We start from the raw sequence: 18020 nt of genomic DNA on the forward strand, positions 1-18020 counted from the left end.
ATTATTCCAAATTTTGTCCATTCAGTCTTTGGCGGCATACCCCTGATTTTACGACTTGTAGCAGGCATTTTATTTTTGACCCTCCTGCTCCGATATGGCAAGCCAAAACACAGACATAACTCCAGCAAGGATGGAAGAAACGATCCTAGCAGTACGCTACCGGGACCGCATAACTAGAGTCCTTGGATTGGCCAGGCTGAGAGATCTGAACATGACCTGGTTTCTTTCATTCAGACCTATATGGCAGACCTGCATCTTACCTGTGCTTCGATGTATGCTATGCAGAGAAGAATGCGTGTTAGACACCTGTCTTGCATTACCATCAGCAGTACCAATGGATATCAATACTTTGCTAAGTCCTGTAACGGCTCACGCATCGTGTTGTCCCCAGCGGCTACCAATCCTGATGATGGCATTCGTTGAGACTCCTGCGCTACGACTAGGTGGCGGCAGTGAAGCGGTACATAAAAGCAACATCACCCAGGTACGGCCTTCTGTGAGCATTGCTGATCCAGAAATCGGTGATAGCAATCATTCTCACACCTGCCAAGTTACAGCATTATCGAACTTGGTCAAACTGTCACCTGAATATGTATACCTATTCTTTGAAAGCTTGTCTGATATGATGTTCTCCCCTGAACAGAAACAATGAATTTTGAAAAACATTCCGGCGCACAGCGTTCCCATGAACTCTGAATTCGGCCTTCAGTTTTGATCAACAAAAACTACTGAAAAGCGTTGGAACTCTATTCCCCCGTTCACCATGAAATCTTTTTTTTTAAATTGAACATTTTTTAAAAATATTTACCTTTTTCCTGGCACAAATGCTTTTTGCTTAAAGTAGAACTATTCATAAAGAACAGAACTTCTATTTTTAGTAGATCTAGAGACATAATAACTTTACCTCAGCCTCTAGACAGCAAATGCATTTATATGTGATGAAATAGTCTTGCCCTTCTTTTCTGTATTAAGAGACATTTCATGTGTTATTTTTTTGCAAAATCGTTCAACTGATTACATATGCTATAATTTTTTGAATGATTTCTATGCTTAATAACGTACAGTACCTATACTTTCATGTATTCCATATACGCCATTTCAAATGCAATGTATTTTGGGGTGGGAAGTATTACACGCGCATCTTATTGCTTTAGTTTTAGTAATTTGATGGACATAAATTCGTGGAGTGGGTGTCGTGTTCTATCTAGGACCCTGATCAATATTGTGACCTTATGCCCCTATACGGCTATAATCAATCCATACCCCTATACTGGCATAAACGATCAGAGCCATATTTCAGCCATATTTCAGAAACTCGTCTCTGCAGCTCATTAAAAGTACATGACACAGCAGAAGCCACTATCTTAGATTCCTAGATTACACTCCGAGTTCATTCAACAGATAAAACCCCCAGCAACCTGGGAAAGCCCCGCTTGCTTTGTTTTTATTAGTAATAGAACTCTAATGAGCACTGTAAGAATGACCAGTTCTTAGTGAAATCTTTATTGACGTCTTATGTCCAAAAACTTACGTCAAACAAGGCAACTTTCAGGTATAAATAATACCAACGTTGCCTTAAGCAAACACAGCGGTGGTGGTGAATAGAGGAGCAGAGCCCAGCAGATGCGAGAAGCCCACGGACGCTGCCCCTCCTCCTTCTTGACGCGCTGAGAAAGACGCTGTCTTTTCTCCTGCTGAGAAAATCCAGCCCCGGCGTTTCCAGCCTACCCTTGCGGGTGACTGGGAGTCCTGAGAGGAGATACAAGACCTCCAACATTCTATTCCAGAGGTACAGTGTTGACTAAACCCTTAGAGAGAATTCTTGAAGCAAACCCTTGGCAAAACCAACTTAACTTAAGCTACTTACTTACTCCCTCCCAAGTATTAGGCTTAGGTCAGGTACACTGGGGTAAGCGTAGTTAAAAGCACCAGTTGAGTACGTTAGCCAAATGTATATATGAATGTATATATTTTATTCATTTTAACTATCATATGGCTAAGAAACCATATCAATGCTTTTACAGTATTATTTCGCAATCCTCCTTCTACTGTACGCACTTTTTATAATAACAAGTCTTGCAATTGTGGCAATTCATTTCTCTTGCATGAGAAAAAAGACTGTTCAATAAATAATACCTTTTATTGAAAACGCCCGTCTCTCTATTCTCTGCATCCTGGTGAAAGTAATTCTTGCACAACTGACTGAGTGAAATAGCTGTCTATTGTTTCACACGACTCTAGAGATTGACTCTTATTCTAAGGAGCAAAGTTGTCATATTTATGCGGTTGTTGGAAAACTGAATCCCTTCTTGTCTGTGCCTGGGAAGCTGATCACTTCCATTTTCAGTCAAGAAAGTTTCCAGTGACCTCTGAGCTTGTTGGTACAAACCCAATTAAGTTTAACATAGTCAGTAGAGACCTGGAAGACCGCACTTCTGCGTCTACACTGCTGTTTATGTTATTCCAATCTGCAGTGCCTATAGGGAAAATAGGAACTACACTACAGTTGTGTGCGTGGAGTTGTGTGTGGTGTGTGTGTGTGGTTGTGTGGCTGGTTGTGTGTGTTGGGTTGTGTGTGGGGGTGGGGGTGTGGGGGGTTGTGTGTGCATTGTTTTGTGTGTTTTATGTGGTTGTGTGTGGGTTTGGGTGTGTGTATGGGATTGTGTGTCGGTGTGTGGGATTATGTGTGTGGGGTTGTGTGTGTATGGGTGGTTGTGTGTTGTGTGTGTTGGGTTGTGTGTGTCTAGTGGGTTGTGTGTGTGTTTTGTGTGTTTTATGTGGTTGTGTGTGGGGTTGGGTGTGTGTATGGGGTTGTGTGTGGAGGAGTTGTGTGTGTGTGGGGTTATGTGTGTGGGGTTGTGTATGTGTGGGGGGTTGTGTGTGTCTGTGCGGTTGAGTGTGTGAGTGTGGTTGCGTGTGTGTGGGGGGGTTGTGTGTATGGGGTTCTGCGGTTGTGTGTGTGGGGGGGGGGGTTGTGTGTGTGGGTGGTTGTGTGTGGTGTGTGTTGGGTTGTGTTTGTTTGTAGTGTGGGTGTGGGGTTGTGTTTGGGGTTGTGTGTGTCATGTGGGTGTGTATGTGGTTGTGTGCGTGTGGGGGGGTTGTGTGTGTGTTGTTTTGTGTGTTTTATGTGGTTGTGTGATGGGTTTGTGTGTATGTATGGGGTTGTGTGTGGGTGTGTGTGTTTGTGTGTGGGGTTGTGTGTGTGTATCTGTGTGTGTGGGGTAGTTGTGTGTGTTTGGTTGTGTGTGTTTGTAGTGGGTTGTGTGTGTGTTTTATGTGGTTGTGTGTGGGGGAGTTGTGTGTGTGTGGGGTTGTGTGTGTGGGGTTGTGTGTGGGGTTGTTTGTGGGGGTTTTGTGAAATAGAATAAGAGTAAAAGCATTAAAAGGGGGATTGGGAAAACAATGCAGGGCAAGCAATTGAGAGAGTCATAGGGGCTGATTCACAGAACTAATCTGAGATAAATTCCTAAACTTACTACCGATAGTCATAACGTTAGGATTTTGTCTCAGTTTAGTAGTAGTAAAGTTAGGAGTCCTAACTTTACTATGCCTTCCGTGAATACCAAAAGTAGTAAGTTTAGAATTTTATCTCAGATTAGTTCTGTGATTCAGCCCCATAGTAACTGGGCGTACTTAAGTATCATATATCGCCAATAAATTATTATACTGCTGAAAGTAGTTAATTTTTGGTGGACCTGTGTTCAGTATACTATACATGAATTTCCTACAGTAAAATGTATGGTAAACTTTGTGTCCTTTCAGAGCATTATTTAACCTCTCTGGAAAACCTCACACTTTCAATCTAAAGTGATGACATACGATAAAGGTAAGGTACGGGAGAAGATGTTTGGCTCATGTTGCTTTATTTTGTTGCAACCCCTCCTCGGTGTCTTCACCCACCCCCTGTAGCCATTTTCACAAACCCCTTTGCCACCACACATCCCCAGTGTTTTGCATCACTCACTCGAGGTCCGGCGACTCCAAACCAATGGCTAAGCTTGGAGCTTCATCTAGGAGCCACAATTAGTTATGAAGGCTACTTTCTTTTGTTTCAAACCGGATTTTCTACAGGACCCTGGATCTACGTGACCAGTTGCTTATTGTCAAGCTTGGAGCTCCATCTTGTGGACACACTTTGAATCTGAAAGGTATCTTGTAAATCTGACTTCTGATGCAGGAACGTTGATCTACAATACATGTGTGTCTATGATTTTCTTTTATGTACGCTTCTCCAACATCCTTTTTACGCCTTGAGTATGTATAGGCTATCTTGTAAGACTGACTTTTGCTGCAGGTACTTGAACCTACATTATATGAGTGTCTTTAGTTTTAATGCACTTTCTACAATATTGTGCTTCCTCCTTGTGAAAGTGACTTACTGACTGGGTTTAATTTACACTACCCACCTCACTAGGGCCCCTCACGCTTCGTTACGCTGCTCACCTCGCCAGTCTCTGTCTGTGGTAGCACTCCTGTGTCTTGTGCCCTCAACTGGAAACCAACCAAGATCATGCTGATTACAATGCTCCCCCATAAACCTCTCGACACTGCACAGGTCAGATATGGGCCCAACTTCTGGACTACCGATTATCCTATAAATGTCTCAAAAAATGTGAAGAAGAATCTCAAACACAAACTTCTAATACAACACCCTGAAACTCTAATTGCGGATACCTACAACAATTTGGCCAATGGCTACATGAAATCAAATTTTGGATTCTATTCTAAAAAGGCATCAAAATGGAGAAACAGCTCCGTCTCCTCCTGCAAGTTACCAAGACCATCAAGATACCTTACGGAACTAAACTGACGGCATCCCCCTCCTCTTCTTTTAAAGGTGAAATGGATATATCCATTTTCAATAAAGGTAACATCCTTATAAAAGCGACCAACCCTCTCCTCTCCTTATTTGACTATCACTTTCTGTCACTTTTGAAACTGCTAGCTCCGCAGGGAGATCTGATTCAGTTGCCTTCTCCCCACGGCCTCCTTCTTCCGCAACCAACTGGACCATGCTAAAAACAGACCTAGGGAGCTCTTTAACATTTTTAAACAACCAACTACATCAGCACCCCCTCCTGCTATAATCGACACAAAAGAACGTTGTGAAAAAATCGCTAGCTTTTTCGCTGACAAAGTCACAAAAATTGAGCAAACCTTCTTGCAAGTCTCCTCTACTCCCTCCATCTTTCCAACCTTCGCCATCCCACCTCCCCAAACAGCTGCTCTAGCTCCAGAGCTAGTTTTGGACCAAACAACCACGATAATAGCCAACGCTACATGAATCTCGCCAAATTGATAAACAGCGCCAACTGGTCGGACTTCAAACCCTTGACTAAGAAGGAAGTCGTCAATATAATCATGAAGCTAAAGCCAACAACCCATGCCAATGATCCCCTCCCATCCATGATGGTGAAAAGTCTCAACCACATCATCGCCCCGTTCTGCACTCTCATCATGAACACATCTCTCACCATGGGTTGTGTGACGATTTTGCTCCAACTAGGACAAATCACACCTATCCCCAAAAATACCAGGGCTGATCTCAACGATCTCCACAACCTCAGACCTATCTCCAACTTCCAATTCCTTGCCCAGACTTTGGAAAAATGTGTCTTATAGCAACTTAATCATCATATACAAAACTTCTCCTTCCTTGACAAAGGCTGTAGTACTGAAACCGCCATGCTGAACCTATCGGATGACATCTACAGAGACTAAGATGAGAGTGACATCTGCCTACTTATTCTACTTGACCTATCAGCAGCATTCGATTCGGTCAATCACTCAGCCCTACGTGGCGTTTCAGTTTGAATGACACTGTACTGAAATGGTTCTCTTACTTCCTTCAACACCGCTCGCAACAAATCAAAATCAACTCTTGCCTCTCTAAACCCACTCGGATCAATGTTTACATGCCTCCAGGCTCAATTCTATCCACCTCCCTTTCAAATCTCTTTATGGAAACAGTCAACTTTACTACAAAATAAAATCATGCAGTGACATTCAACATCTTAATGACACATGGAACAAATTACAATCCTGATTTCACACAAATCACTTAAAGCTGAGCCACATCAAGACAGAAGGTATTCTTTTCTTCCCTTAAAGTAACCTCCTTTCAATACACGAATGGCTCATCAACCTAAATGTTTTAAAGTGCTATCTTACTTTATCAAACTCTGCACAATCCCTTGGCTTTGTCCTGGACAACAAAATGTCAATGAAAGAGCACATCAAGAATACAGCAAAAGAAGCACTGTACACACTCAAAAACCTCAAGAAACTTAAACCATTTATTCCTGCAGATGATTTAAAAAATGTGGTGCAATCTCTGGTCCTTTCCAAACTAGACTATGGTAATCCCACTCTCATTGGGATGCCTAAAACTCACCTCACCCCCTGAGATCTGTTCTTAACATGGCAGCCCGAGTCATCTCAGACGTTAAACGGTTTGAGCAAATCACTCCTATATTCAAGAGCCTCAACTAACTTCCTATTGAAGGAAGGTGTACTTACAAGACTGCATGTATCATCCACAAAGCCCTTCACTCTCATACACCTAACTACTTCAAAAACAAGCTGACGAAAGCAGGAACCACAAGATCATTGAGAAGCTCCAATACTCTTCTGCCCCTACCTCCCATCCTAAAAAAGACAGCAACCAAGTTGCGCTCTTTTTCTGGAAATGCTCCAAGAATATGGAACTCCCTACCATGTGACCTTCGATGCAAGCCTTCCCTTGCTTCAAGAGAAACCTGAAACTCCTACTCCTTTAGCTCCTAGTCTACGAATCTCAGTAAAATATCGCTTTATCAGACCTAGACACTCTGTCTGATGCTCCGTTCACTTTTTCTTTATTGTGCTTCTCTGACTTTTAGTTCCTCTCTAATGCTGTCTCTATAGTTGGTCACTCAACTTGCACCTTTGATGGGAACCATGTGTCTGTTGAACTACTGTCTCATATGTTCATTGCGTGCCTGCATTTACTGTTTCTTATCATGACCTTGTAAAGCATTCTGACACCTACGGGGCTAGCTAGCGCTATATAAAACTTATATAAATAAAACAAATAAATAGGGAAATATCTGTCTTAAGTAAAATACACTTTAGGTCAGATGTACACCATTCTGGTTGCAAATAAAGACCCAGGGCCTCATTTATGAGAAATGACGCATCGCTGCGTGAAAGCAGCGATGCATCACTTCTCAGTGCGCACTCCTTGCGACATTCCTGATGCGTCATATTTAATGTATGACGCATCATGTCGCAAGGAGTTACCGATACGTCAGTATTTCTGATGTATCTGTAAGCGCAAAAGTGACGCATTGCTGGAGTGTGTCACAAAAGTGACGCAACTCCAGCAATGCGTCATTTCACATGGGGCAAGCCCCATGTGAAAGGGCCTGCGTCAGTCTTACGCCTGCTGTGAGGCAAGCGCAAGATTTTGACGCAACGGTGTCCTGAAAGTGACGCAGTGAAATCTCATAGATTTCACTGCGTCACTTCTACGACCCTTCCTTGCGTCAATACGCCCCCCTTGCATACATTATACCTGGCGCAGGTATAATGTGGCGCAGGGGTTTACAAAGTGACACATCTACCTAGATGCGTCACTTTGTAAATATGGCGCAACAAGGTGCATTTTTTTACGCTACTGGCGCGGCACAAAAAGTGACGCACCGGCGGGGTAAAAGTGACGCGCTGCCTCATAAATGAGGCCCCCAATTTGCACCCATTGTTGCGACCAGAAACTTAATTTGCAAACTGGCCTATCTACTATTAAGCAGGATCACAAAATAAGGAACTGGAGTAAGTTGCAGATGGATCTACCTCTTTAAAATTTTGTAAGGTGGGTTTCAAATGTCAGCTCCCTGCCATTGGTGATCTGTAAGGGCCAGCAGATCATCAAGCAGCCCAATTGCCATAATGGAAAGATGGATGCTTTAATATGAGAGTCAGTAACTTTTCACTGGCTTGTGACCAGAAATGCAGTTGCACACCATTGATACATATGGTATGGATTCATAATTTGGAAGGGACGTGCACAGTATGCCTCTTTCAAATGGCGAACGGGTATCCATGCACAACCCATTAAAGGAGTTGATAAGACTGAGTCCTAAAATCGATCAAGTATTTAAGAAATACCCTTGTGTTATCCAATTAAATGGATTCAACTGTTTGAGACCGCAACATAGCTTAGTACATCTGGCCTTTTTTCATAACTGCCACTGCAAGAGCGGTCATGCCTTTCTGCATGAGAAATAAGCCCGGGCGGTTAGCTCTGCTCCGCCAGCATGGTTTACGTAGTTTTGCCTACTCTGTGTTCTGTTGTGAACACGGAGTTTAGGCAAATCTACAACTCCATGGCGGTGTGTAGTTATTCGCCCCCTCCACACTCCCACAGTAATTATAAAGTAATTTAAAAGGCACTTAACCTGCAGCAGCAGCTTCCTCCTTGCCATGGACGCTCCCCTTCCTCCTCCTCGCCGTCCTTTTTCACTGATAACCCCTACATTGTATGTCCTGTGAGTGTGCATGTGGACGTGCAAGACTTACAACTTAGCGTTTATCTAAGAAGAAGGACGGTGGGAACCAGGAAGGAGAGCAGCCATGGCGAGGAGGAGGCAGCCATGGCAGGTAAGTGCCTTTTTTATTACTTTATAATTACTTTGGGAGGGGTAAGGCACGTAGTGGAGCAGAGAGAAGTTCTACTGAGTTGTTTTCCAACTCCGTAGATCTTCCCATAGAGGCGCTCCACCTGCTCCGCCCAAGGTTAATAAGAACCTTGATCAAAGAGGTCATTGAACATCGCTTGTATATTTGCATTCTAATGGATGGATACCAAGCACTCTGGCTAAGGCGAGAGTGAGCTTATAGACCAAGAGACTACATTACCAATAGGGATGAAGTATCAAGCATAACATAGAAAACTATATATGTTAGACATTTGAAATGTGCATAAAGATTGGCACACACCAAACTAATATTCATATCAAGGAGAATGAAAGACACTCACTTGGAAGCTGTCATGAACTCCTATCCAGTAGGAGCCTTTGTTGTAAGGATCGACTGGTTTTCCCATCAGAACAAATACAAAATCATTTTCTTCTTGGCTGTGAATGGAGGCCAGGTGAGAATTGTAGGAGAGACAGGTTGCCTTGAAAAGACAAACAAAATGTACATCAGATTAGACACAGGGAATGGCGCCTGATTCTATAATGTAGTGTTATTGTTATAATACAATGATAATTCTTGACTTTCATATTCAGCCAGAAAGACAGATGTGCTGCGTTGAGAGGAGAAGCAGCACCAGATTGATGAAGGTGCTCTCTTCCAAAAGCTCTGATGAACTTGTAGGCAGCCAAGCACCTCATATACACTTTTGCATTATAATGCTCTGTGTGAGATGATGTCTAACATAGATTTTGTACTGCAAGGGTACTCTCACAGTGCAAAATGCTACACTTTGACATACTTTGCATAAGTGCTATATAGTGCAGCACAAACAGACATTTTGAAAAGTGTTGAGGTAAAAATTGTTTCTACTACTTTGTATCAAAAACCATGATTGGTTGTGTGGGAATGCTGATGCGGCAGCCATTGGATGCCTTCTTGATGCAAAGTAACGCAAAGTAGTGCAAAGCTTTGCTTCATGTTTCTTTTAGGCAAATTTCCAGGACAAAATAAGTTTTGCACTGAAAAGTAAATACCTCAACACTTTGCCCTCATGTGCTTCACTGTTGGATACTTTGCACTGGTACACTATTACGTATTAAAAGCCATCACAACACCTTTCAGGAAAAAGTCTTTGCAGTAAAGATATGGAAGCGGTTAACCACATGTAGACATATCATAATAATACAAGAGGCCTGGGGTTTCTTCTTAAACATAGGGAGATGGTATGTGAATTAGCAGACAGTCTGGTAAAATACTTCCAATACTTAACACTGATTGTATATGGCTTCCTTGATTTTCAATATCTTACAAATCACAAACAGTGGAGCTTGCAGAGTACAAAATGCACTACCACTGTGTAGCAATACTGATAACTACTGGATTTTGTTGGTAAGAGATTACAAAATGCAAGATTCCTATTCATCTTAAGTCATGTCACTAAAATGCTAGTTCAAGAGGACTGGAATATGCTTTGCAAACCTTACCATGAAGAAAGTGGCAGGGCTTTTTATTAACATTATGTCTCCCAAAAGGCTGACACCAGCATGAGGCTAGGTTGCGCAGATATGTCCTGCCCACACTGAAGTTGGTGCTGGAAAGAATAAACAATCAACAAATAAAGAAAGACTGAAATGTAGGCTATGAATCCTTCTTTCTCCTCAAATGTTCCTCTTTGGAAGAGTGTGTCCAGCACCAGCTTTCAAGATCTAAGCAGTGGGTGTTGTTATAAAACGTGCAGCAGGTGTCTTGCACCGGGGCCCAGCGGTGGATGTATTTGACTACCCAACTAAGGCACAGTTTCCATTTTCCTTCCTTTAAGTAGGGTTTATGACTCTCTTGCTATGCCTCTGTTCATGGATAGAGACAATTGCTCTATCCATGATGCTGACCCTGGCAATGCACATTTTAGGCTGGAGCACAGTCTTAGCTTAGCAGCGAAGCATGTGAGGCATCGCGTCTTGGTAGGTATCATGCCTGAATACATGGCATCTCAACAAGGAATGCATTCAGCTGCAGTGCAAAGCGCACATCTTGGCCGAGATTAAGAGCTCTTCAGTAGGTCTTCATCAGATGTGAGCACAGAACAGCAGCAGGAAGCCACCTATTGCTATTGGCACACAAATACATTTGTTGTGCTGAGGAGTGTGCGTGTTTGTGGCAGGAAACCCCTAAGATTGCCTGGCTGTGTGACTCTTGCATCCATGAGCAAAGTCAGTCCAGGCAATGAGATACCTGGACACTGTGAGTTGGTTCCACGAAAGGGGGAATTACACCGGAACATACTAGTCGGAGTGATATGAGCATTGGTCCCCACTGTATTCAGTGTGTGTGGGTTCTTACAGCTTTTAAAACAAAACTCCCGCAAGGTATATACTTTGAATGTCCTTATGTATTGTACTTATGTAGGGACATTGCATGAGTGACTATAGGGGTGCTTCTGTGAGCGGTGAATGCAGAGACATCCCCAGCACAGTCTATATGAATTGAGCAATATGAGATATGTGATTGGAGAAGCCTTGTTCTTCCACATGCCTACAGGAACAGTGCCAGCAGGTCAGATGATAGGCCTGTTTATTGAGGCTACTGAGGTACAAGTACTGCTGTAGGTCTGCACGTTTCTAGATGAATGTGTTACTAGTCCCCCAGTGTTTTGGGATTAGGATGTGACATGGAAGAGTACACTAATCCAGTGCTCATGGGTTGTGGGAAGGGTCTCTCATTCTCTTGTGCATTAATGATGAATCTGTTCTGTAATTTGTAATTTGGAGATATTTAGAAAAATGTTTAGATAGGAGGCTGGATAGGGTCCCTGAAAGTGGATACTAGCAGTCAACCGAGAGTGCAATGCTGGGTGCCCCTTTTGGGGGGGGGGGGGATACAGGCAGTGTGAAAAAGCACTGGGGAGGCAGAATAGTATGGGAGATAGAGGTTCATTTGTAGATATTGTGAGCATCATATGTATCTACTCAGCTGCTACAACAGGAGAGTGCTGCATAGTCAGTGTGGAGGAAGTTCAAAGCTCTGCACTTCTTATTATCCATGTAGGGGAGGGAGGGCTGTAATTGTTTCCTTTTATTCCTTCATTTATTCAGGCTTTGTCCCACAGAAATGTGTGTTGCAAACTGATAATTTGCCTTGTGTGAGTAGGTCCTTTTGTTTTGTAGAGAGCCAAGTTTTGTTAGATCACTATCTGGGAGCCACATTTCCAGAAGTATGGGGTAAGGCAGTGAATGTTACTAGTATCCCCCATGTTTCTGTGACATGAAAACCTATTTAATGGGTTCATTGACTCATTGCGCAAGGCATAGGTAATTTTCAAAAAATTATTTTTTCCTTATCTTTATTAAAAAATTTACTTCACCATTGAATTGGGTTTTTAATAACTATAACTATGATTGTATAATTATTTTTGTGGCTGGTCCCTTTCCTAAAATATAGTATTAAGATTTTATTTTGAACTCAGGTTTTCTAAATAGGACAGCTATTCCTGGCATGGTAAAAAAAGGGAAAAATTGTGTTTGGGTGATAGTGACTGTAATTACATATTAGCCTTACATTTCTACATGTTCTACTTTTAAATACCACAAACCCCACCTTGTGGGCACCAAAGCCTACCTATAACCCATTCATATTTAAAAGAGGATTTTTTACCTGTCAAGAGTTTATGTTGACAGGTTGAAATGCAGTTTTTACAGTTTCTACAGTCAGGTTACACTGAAGCCATGTTTGCACTGCCACTGTAGTGGGCAACACAATTGGTGCTGCAGCCCACTAGTGGCATTTAACTTCCAGACCTGGGTACACTGTGTACCATATATTGTGGACTTATATAGTCAAGTTAAATATGCCTAGTGACCACGCAGTAAATGTGGATTTCCTACAAATATTTATAACATAACATTCCATGTGTATTAATAAAACATTCATTCACCGGGAAGCGTATCTTGGTGCTGAACACCAGATGATTATTATTCCCCAGTTCAATTGTACTAATTTTATCAACCTCAGAAAAGGAAAGGTTAACTTGACCTGCCAAGATTTGTACTTATAGCCCTGAGGTCAACTATAAATCTCTGGTGTGGATGCATTAGTCCATGGTGCCACTATGACCTCTTCTATGTGCTGAGTAAATGTTTCATTTTGGACAACCCTTAACGTGTTTATCATGCTCAGTACTCTACATTCCAGCAGTAGATCAACATATATATTGACAGGGAGATCTTTTAATAATAAAATTCCTAATTCTTTTATTTACTAATTCAAGTGGCATCTACCATCTTGGATCTGTAAGTAAAAAAGGAAAGCAAATGTCTCCCTCATCATTCCAATAGTGCTTGCGGATGGGATTACACGTAAGCGTGCAGTAGAAGCGATGCTATCATCAGTAGCGGTTGCATCATTGTATCTTTTATTGTTGCTACTGTACAGCATCAGTATTTTGCTCGCTCCCGGTGCTGTGCGGCATTATAAAAAGGCATTAGCAAAGCCACTAGGCAAGCCCGCCAAACGCAAGCACGTCTGCGCCCGACCGCCCCCGGCAGGGACCAGGGGCCAGAACCCCTGCTTCTCCACTGACCTATGCAACAGAAACACTACGGTCCCTTAATCTGGGTAACTATTTGCTGGAGGAGAGTGTGCAGGCAAGGCTGTTGGTCGAAAACCTACTGAGGGCTAACAGTATAGAGACTGATGGGTCTTTGAGGACTCAGGGTCAGACTTATGCCCTTACAGAATTTGGTCTGAAGGTAGCAGTGCTTAATACGTGCTCCTTGCAGTAGCACCATCTTGAAGTTTTATCCCTGCTTCAAGATGGAGATATAGACATTTTGGCACTTACGGAAACATGGTTGGGTGATTCATCAGCCCCTGATATTGTTGCAGCCCTTTCAATGGAATTTGATGCTCTGTTGCATAATAGATCAGGGGACTCCGGGGGGGTGGTTGCTTTCCTTTTTAACAATAGCCTTATGGTTACTAAAATAATGGCAGAAAGTTGTGACAAGGTGGATGTTTGGGGGATAAACATTTCCTTGAAGTCCTCCTGCATTGTACTTATGGTAGTTTATCGGCCCCCTAGGACTACCCTGGTTTCAATGAGTGTTTCTTGGAGCTCACTTCTGACTTATGTTCCAGATATAAACGTCTCCTAGTAGTGGGGGATTTTATTTATCACTGGGACAAGGTGCAGAGAGAGCCTGTACTGGGACTATTTGAGACCACTATGCTCTCGATGGACTTGCAGCAACTGGTTAATAGTCCTACTCACGTAAATGGCCACACCTTAGATCTAATATGGTCTTCACAGCCTCAGGCACTGATAACTGATATCAGCCCCTGTGCCTGGTCGGATCATTCATTGTTGAGATGTTGGGTCCCAAGTGATAGTCAACTACCACAGCCCCTGCCTTTATGGAGGAAGGTCAGAATCTGGAAAAATATTGAGGCAGATCACCTAATAGCCACGCTACACTCAATCCCTTCCTCTGATGTGGGAGAGGATAATCTAGACCATAAAAGTGAAGCTTTATTTACTCACTTACAGCAGGCCATTGATATAGTGGCACCAGAACAAAACGAAAGGGTCAGAGATAAAGGAAAGGGGGCCCCATGGTTTGATGATACACTAAGGAAAAATGAACAACTTCTTTGACAAGCTGAGAGGTGGTGGAGACACAGTTATGAGCCAGCAGAGTTAAAAACCTATAAAGTCCTTTTTGCTACTAGAAATCGGCTATCCTAGTCAGGAAAGCAGAACACTATGAAGGAAGGATTGCTCAGGCAGGAAACAAACAAAAAGAGATCTTTGCCATCTTGAAGGAGTTGAGTCAAAAGTTGAGAAGAAGTCCACAATCGCATCCCCAGATTGTGATACCTTTCAGGAGTTCTCCCTTCAGAAAGTCACGGACATCATCTTGGAAATCACGAGAACTCCTATTGACTCCAGTTCTCTTGATCAGAATAGCCCCCCCTGTCCTAGCAGTCAGTTATCTAAATTTCCTAGTCATGATTCAGCTACTCTGGTAGCACTAGTAAAGCATATTAAATCAGGCTCCCGAGCGGACCCTTGTCCTCCGAGGGTTTTTCAAATGACTCTGCCAGGGTTGGAAAAGCAGGTGTTGGGATTACTCAATGATTGTTTAGATTTGGGTTATTTACCAATTAATCTAACTAATCTAAAGGAAGCCAGGGTCACCCCCCTGTTAAAGAAGCCTGGTGCGGATACCCTGACCTTAAAAAACTATAGGCCTATCTCGCAGCTCTCCTTTCCAGCAAAAATCCTGGAGCAGTATGTATTGAAAATACTTGCAAGGTATTTGGAAGATCCTCAACTGCTCCATACTAGACAAGCAGGCTTTAGAGCTCATCACAGCACAGAGCTAGTGATGGTGTCCATCCTGGACGAGCTCAGAGTTAGGTCCAATAGTAAACAGCTGAGTGCCCTGATTTTATTAGACCTGTCAGCGGCATTCGATACGGTCAGCCACAACATACTGCTGAACCGTCTTATGAACCTGGGTATAAATGGCCAAGTACATAATTGGCTTAGGTCTTTTCTGTCAGACCGCACTCAGGGAGTTCAGTTGGGTGAGCAGCTGTCGTATCTGGGCTCCCTATCCTGTGGAGTACCTCAGGGCTCTGCATTATCTCTTCTTTTCAACATCTATCTGCAACCCTTGATGGAGGCCTTGACCTATATGGATTGTCAGGTCGTTAATTATGCCGATGACACTCAACTTCGTGTCCGGTTTAGTAACTCCTGTCAGGCTCAGGAGTCAGAAATCTGCACAGGTTCACTGTAAATTGGATGGCAGCCAATTCTTTGAAAATAAATCTGGATAAAACCAAAGTGCTCATTATCCCAACAAATAATAGCCCATGGTGTGATCTTTTTTGGCCCCTCAGAATTGGGAGTGGTCCCAGTACCAGTCCCGGCGGTAAAAGGCTTGGGGCTGAAAATTGATTTGGAATTGTCTATGTCTTGTCAGGTCTCCTCTGTTGTGGGAATCGGTATGGGTGTACTTAGGCAGTTACGGAAACGTGTTCCCCTCCTATCCATATCCGCACTGCAGTCAATTGTCTACGCCACTGGCATCTCTCGGCTAGACTATGGTAATGCTCTTTATCTTAGCCTTCCCCTGAAGCTCCTTAGGAGACTGTACGTGTACAAAATGATGCGGCTAGGCTCATTTTTTGACTCCCTAGAGGACACAAGCCACCCCTCTGTTAGATAAATTGCACTGGTTGCCTATTAAACAGCAAGTGCAGTTTAAGGGTCTCTGTATTGCCCACGTAGCAATGTATGGTGAGGCACCAAAATATATAAAAGATCGCTTGATGAAGTATGTTCCTAGTCGGGTTCTACGGTCATCTGAGGCTTTTAGGCTAGTTCCACCCAGGTATAGCTCTAAATCCAAAGGGGGTAGAGCGTTTTCTGTCCTCCTCCCGCAGGCCTGGAATGATCTGCCGGAGTACTTGCGAAAGGAACCAGTTTTGCTCATCTTTAGGAAGCTCTTAAAGACCTTCCTTTTCGAGAGGCACTAACAACTGCGTAATCTCTGCATCCGCTGCGGCCAGTTCTTTCAGCTCTAGTGACTTGCTCACTTTCTCTAGAAGTGCTTAGAGACCGGTTGGTGATTAGCGCTATATAAAAATCATATAACATAACATAACATAACATAACTAGGCCACAAACTTTAGACCCATTGGCTTTGCCATAGCTTGTTTCTTGTATATGTCTATTTATTGCTTTCCTACTGCTCTTTTTTTAAATTTTAGTAGCCCCTCTGATAGTCCTGCAGGGCCGTCTGATTTCCACTCTTTACATGTGCGGTGTGTTGAATCCACTGTGGCCGCTATTTCTAAGCTGTATAGCCTTCATTTAATGATATTGAGCCCGATTCACAGAATGAACTTAAGACTCAATCCTAAACTTACTACTATTTTGGTAATCACAAAATGCACTTACTACTTTTGGCATTCACAGAATGAACTTACTACTTTTGGTATTTAAAGAAGTTAGGATTTTTGTCTTAAGTTTGTCTTAAGACAAACTTAAGACAGACTTAAGACAGACTTAAGACACACTTAAGACAAAATCCTAACTTCTGTGAATACCAAAAGTAGTAAGTTCATTCTGTGAATGCCAAAAGTAGTAAGTGCATTCTGTGAATACCAAAATTATAGTACGTTTAGGATTGAGTCTTAAGATCATTCTGTGAATCAGGCCCAGTGTGATGTTTAGGGAGCTACTGTTAAGCCTGTCAGCCTTTAGGTGGTCTTCCCCCAAAGTTTTGGGCTTCACACCTCCCATTTTTGCTGAATTTGTTTTTGTTGGCCTTAGGAAGTAGAGCACTTTTCCACTGCCAACCAGTTCTAACGTGCTTGTCCTCCGTCCCCTCAACATGATAAAATTAGTTTATAACCAATTGGCACTTTAAATTTACTTATACATTCTTTGTAACGTGGCCTGTGAATTAAAGGCTACTAGTGAGAGTGCAGTGCGTATTGTGCCACCCACTTAAGTAGTTCTTTAAAGCATGTCTCAAGTCTACTACTGCAACCTGTATGGACAGTTTTTACCTGCCAATTCAACCTGGCAAATTAGACATTTGCCCAGGCCTAAATCGTCCTATTTAACGCATATACGTCACCTCTAGGGAAGGCCCTAAACTGTTTTTTCAATCCTGCAAGACCTGCTTCTCGTGTAGGATAACGTTTGCTTAATTTATTACATTTAATAAGTGATAAGTTTCAATTGCGATCAGGTAGCGTGGTTGAGTTTGTTATCTTAAGAATTGTAATCCAAAACACTTTTTAATGGTAAAGTCAGACTTCAAGTCTCAAATCCGAAAATGCCACTTTTAGAAAGTTGGCAGTTTCTTGTTCTTAACATTTGGTCCCTGCAGCCTGTATCCTGGATCACATGACTACGTGTTGCTGGCCGCTAGTCTTTGTTTTTTGCTCCCAAGCAGTGAGAGAAAGGAGGAATAGATGTTAGCAGGATTGGTCATTACTGTCAGGATGAGGGGAGGAGCAGTCAACTACCACACTTGCACATCACAAAGGTTCTGCCCAGATTCAACTCTTCAGTAAACATCTGGACCTATAGAAGACTCAGAAGAGGAACTGCTGTGCTACTCTGCTGCAAGCAGGACTGCTACTCTGATGCCGAGTTATTCTGCTGCCCTGCTGCCTGAGTGAGAAGGACTCGAACTGCATCTTGAATACCGAGACCATCACAGTCACTCCAATGGCTAGTTGGCTGGCATCCTGATCAGAGCCTCAAGGACGGAAAAGGCTCCAACCACCTTGAACCGTGCACCTGGAGTCTGCCTGCTGTA

The 18020-nt window shown here is 42.8% G+C and overlaps 1 protein-coding gene across 1 annotated transcript in view; it reads right to left on the reverse strand.

Moving 5' to 3' along the window:
* LOC147734887 (brevican core protein-like) overlaps positions 1-18020 on the reverse strand; it is a 148490-nt gene that overhangs the window by 113578 nt on the left and 16892 nt on the right. The window contains exon 3 of the mRNA XM_086952521.1: positions 9020-9160. Within this exon, the coding sequence (XP_086808647.1) occupies positions 9020-9160 (141 nt within the window). The remainder of the gene's footprint in view (positions 1-9019; positions 9161-18020) is intronic.

Source organism: Lissotriton vulgaris, chromosome 1_2 (genome assembly GCF_964263255.1).
Source record: "Lissotriton vulgaris chromosome 1_2, aLisVul1.2, whole genome shotgun sequence".
Classification (NCBI taxonomy): domain Eukaryota; kingdom Metazoa; phylum Chordata; class Amphibia; order Caudata; family Salamandridae; genus Lissotriton; species Lissotriton vulgaris.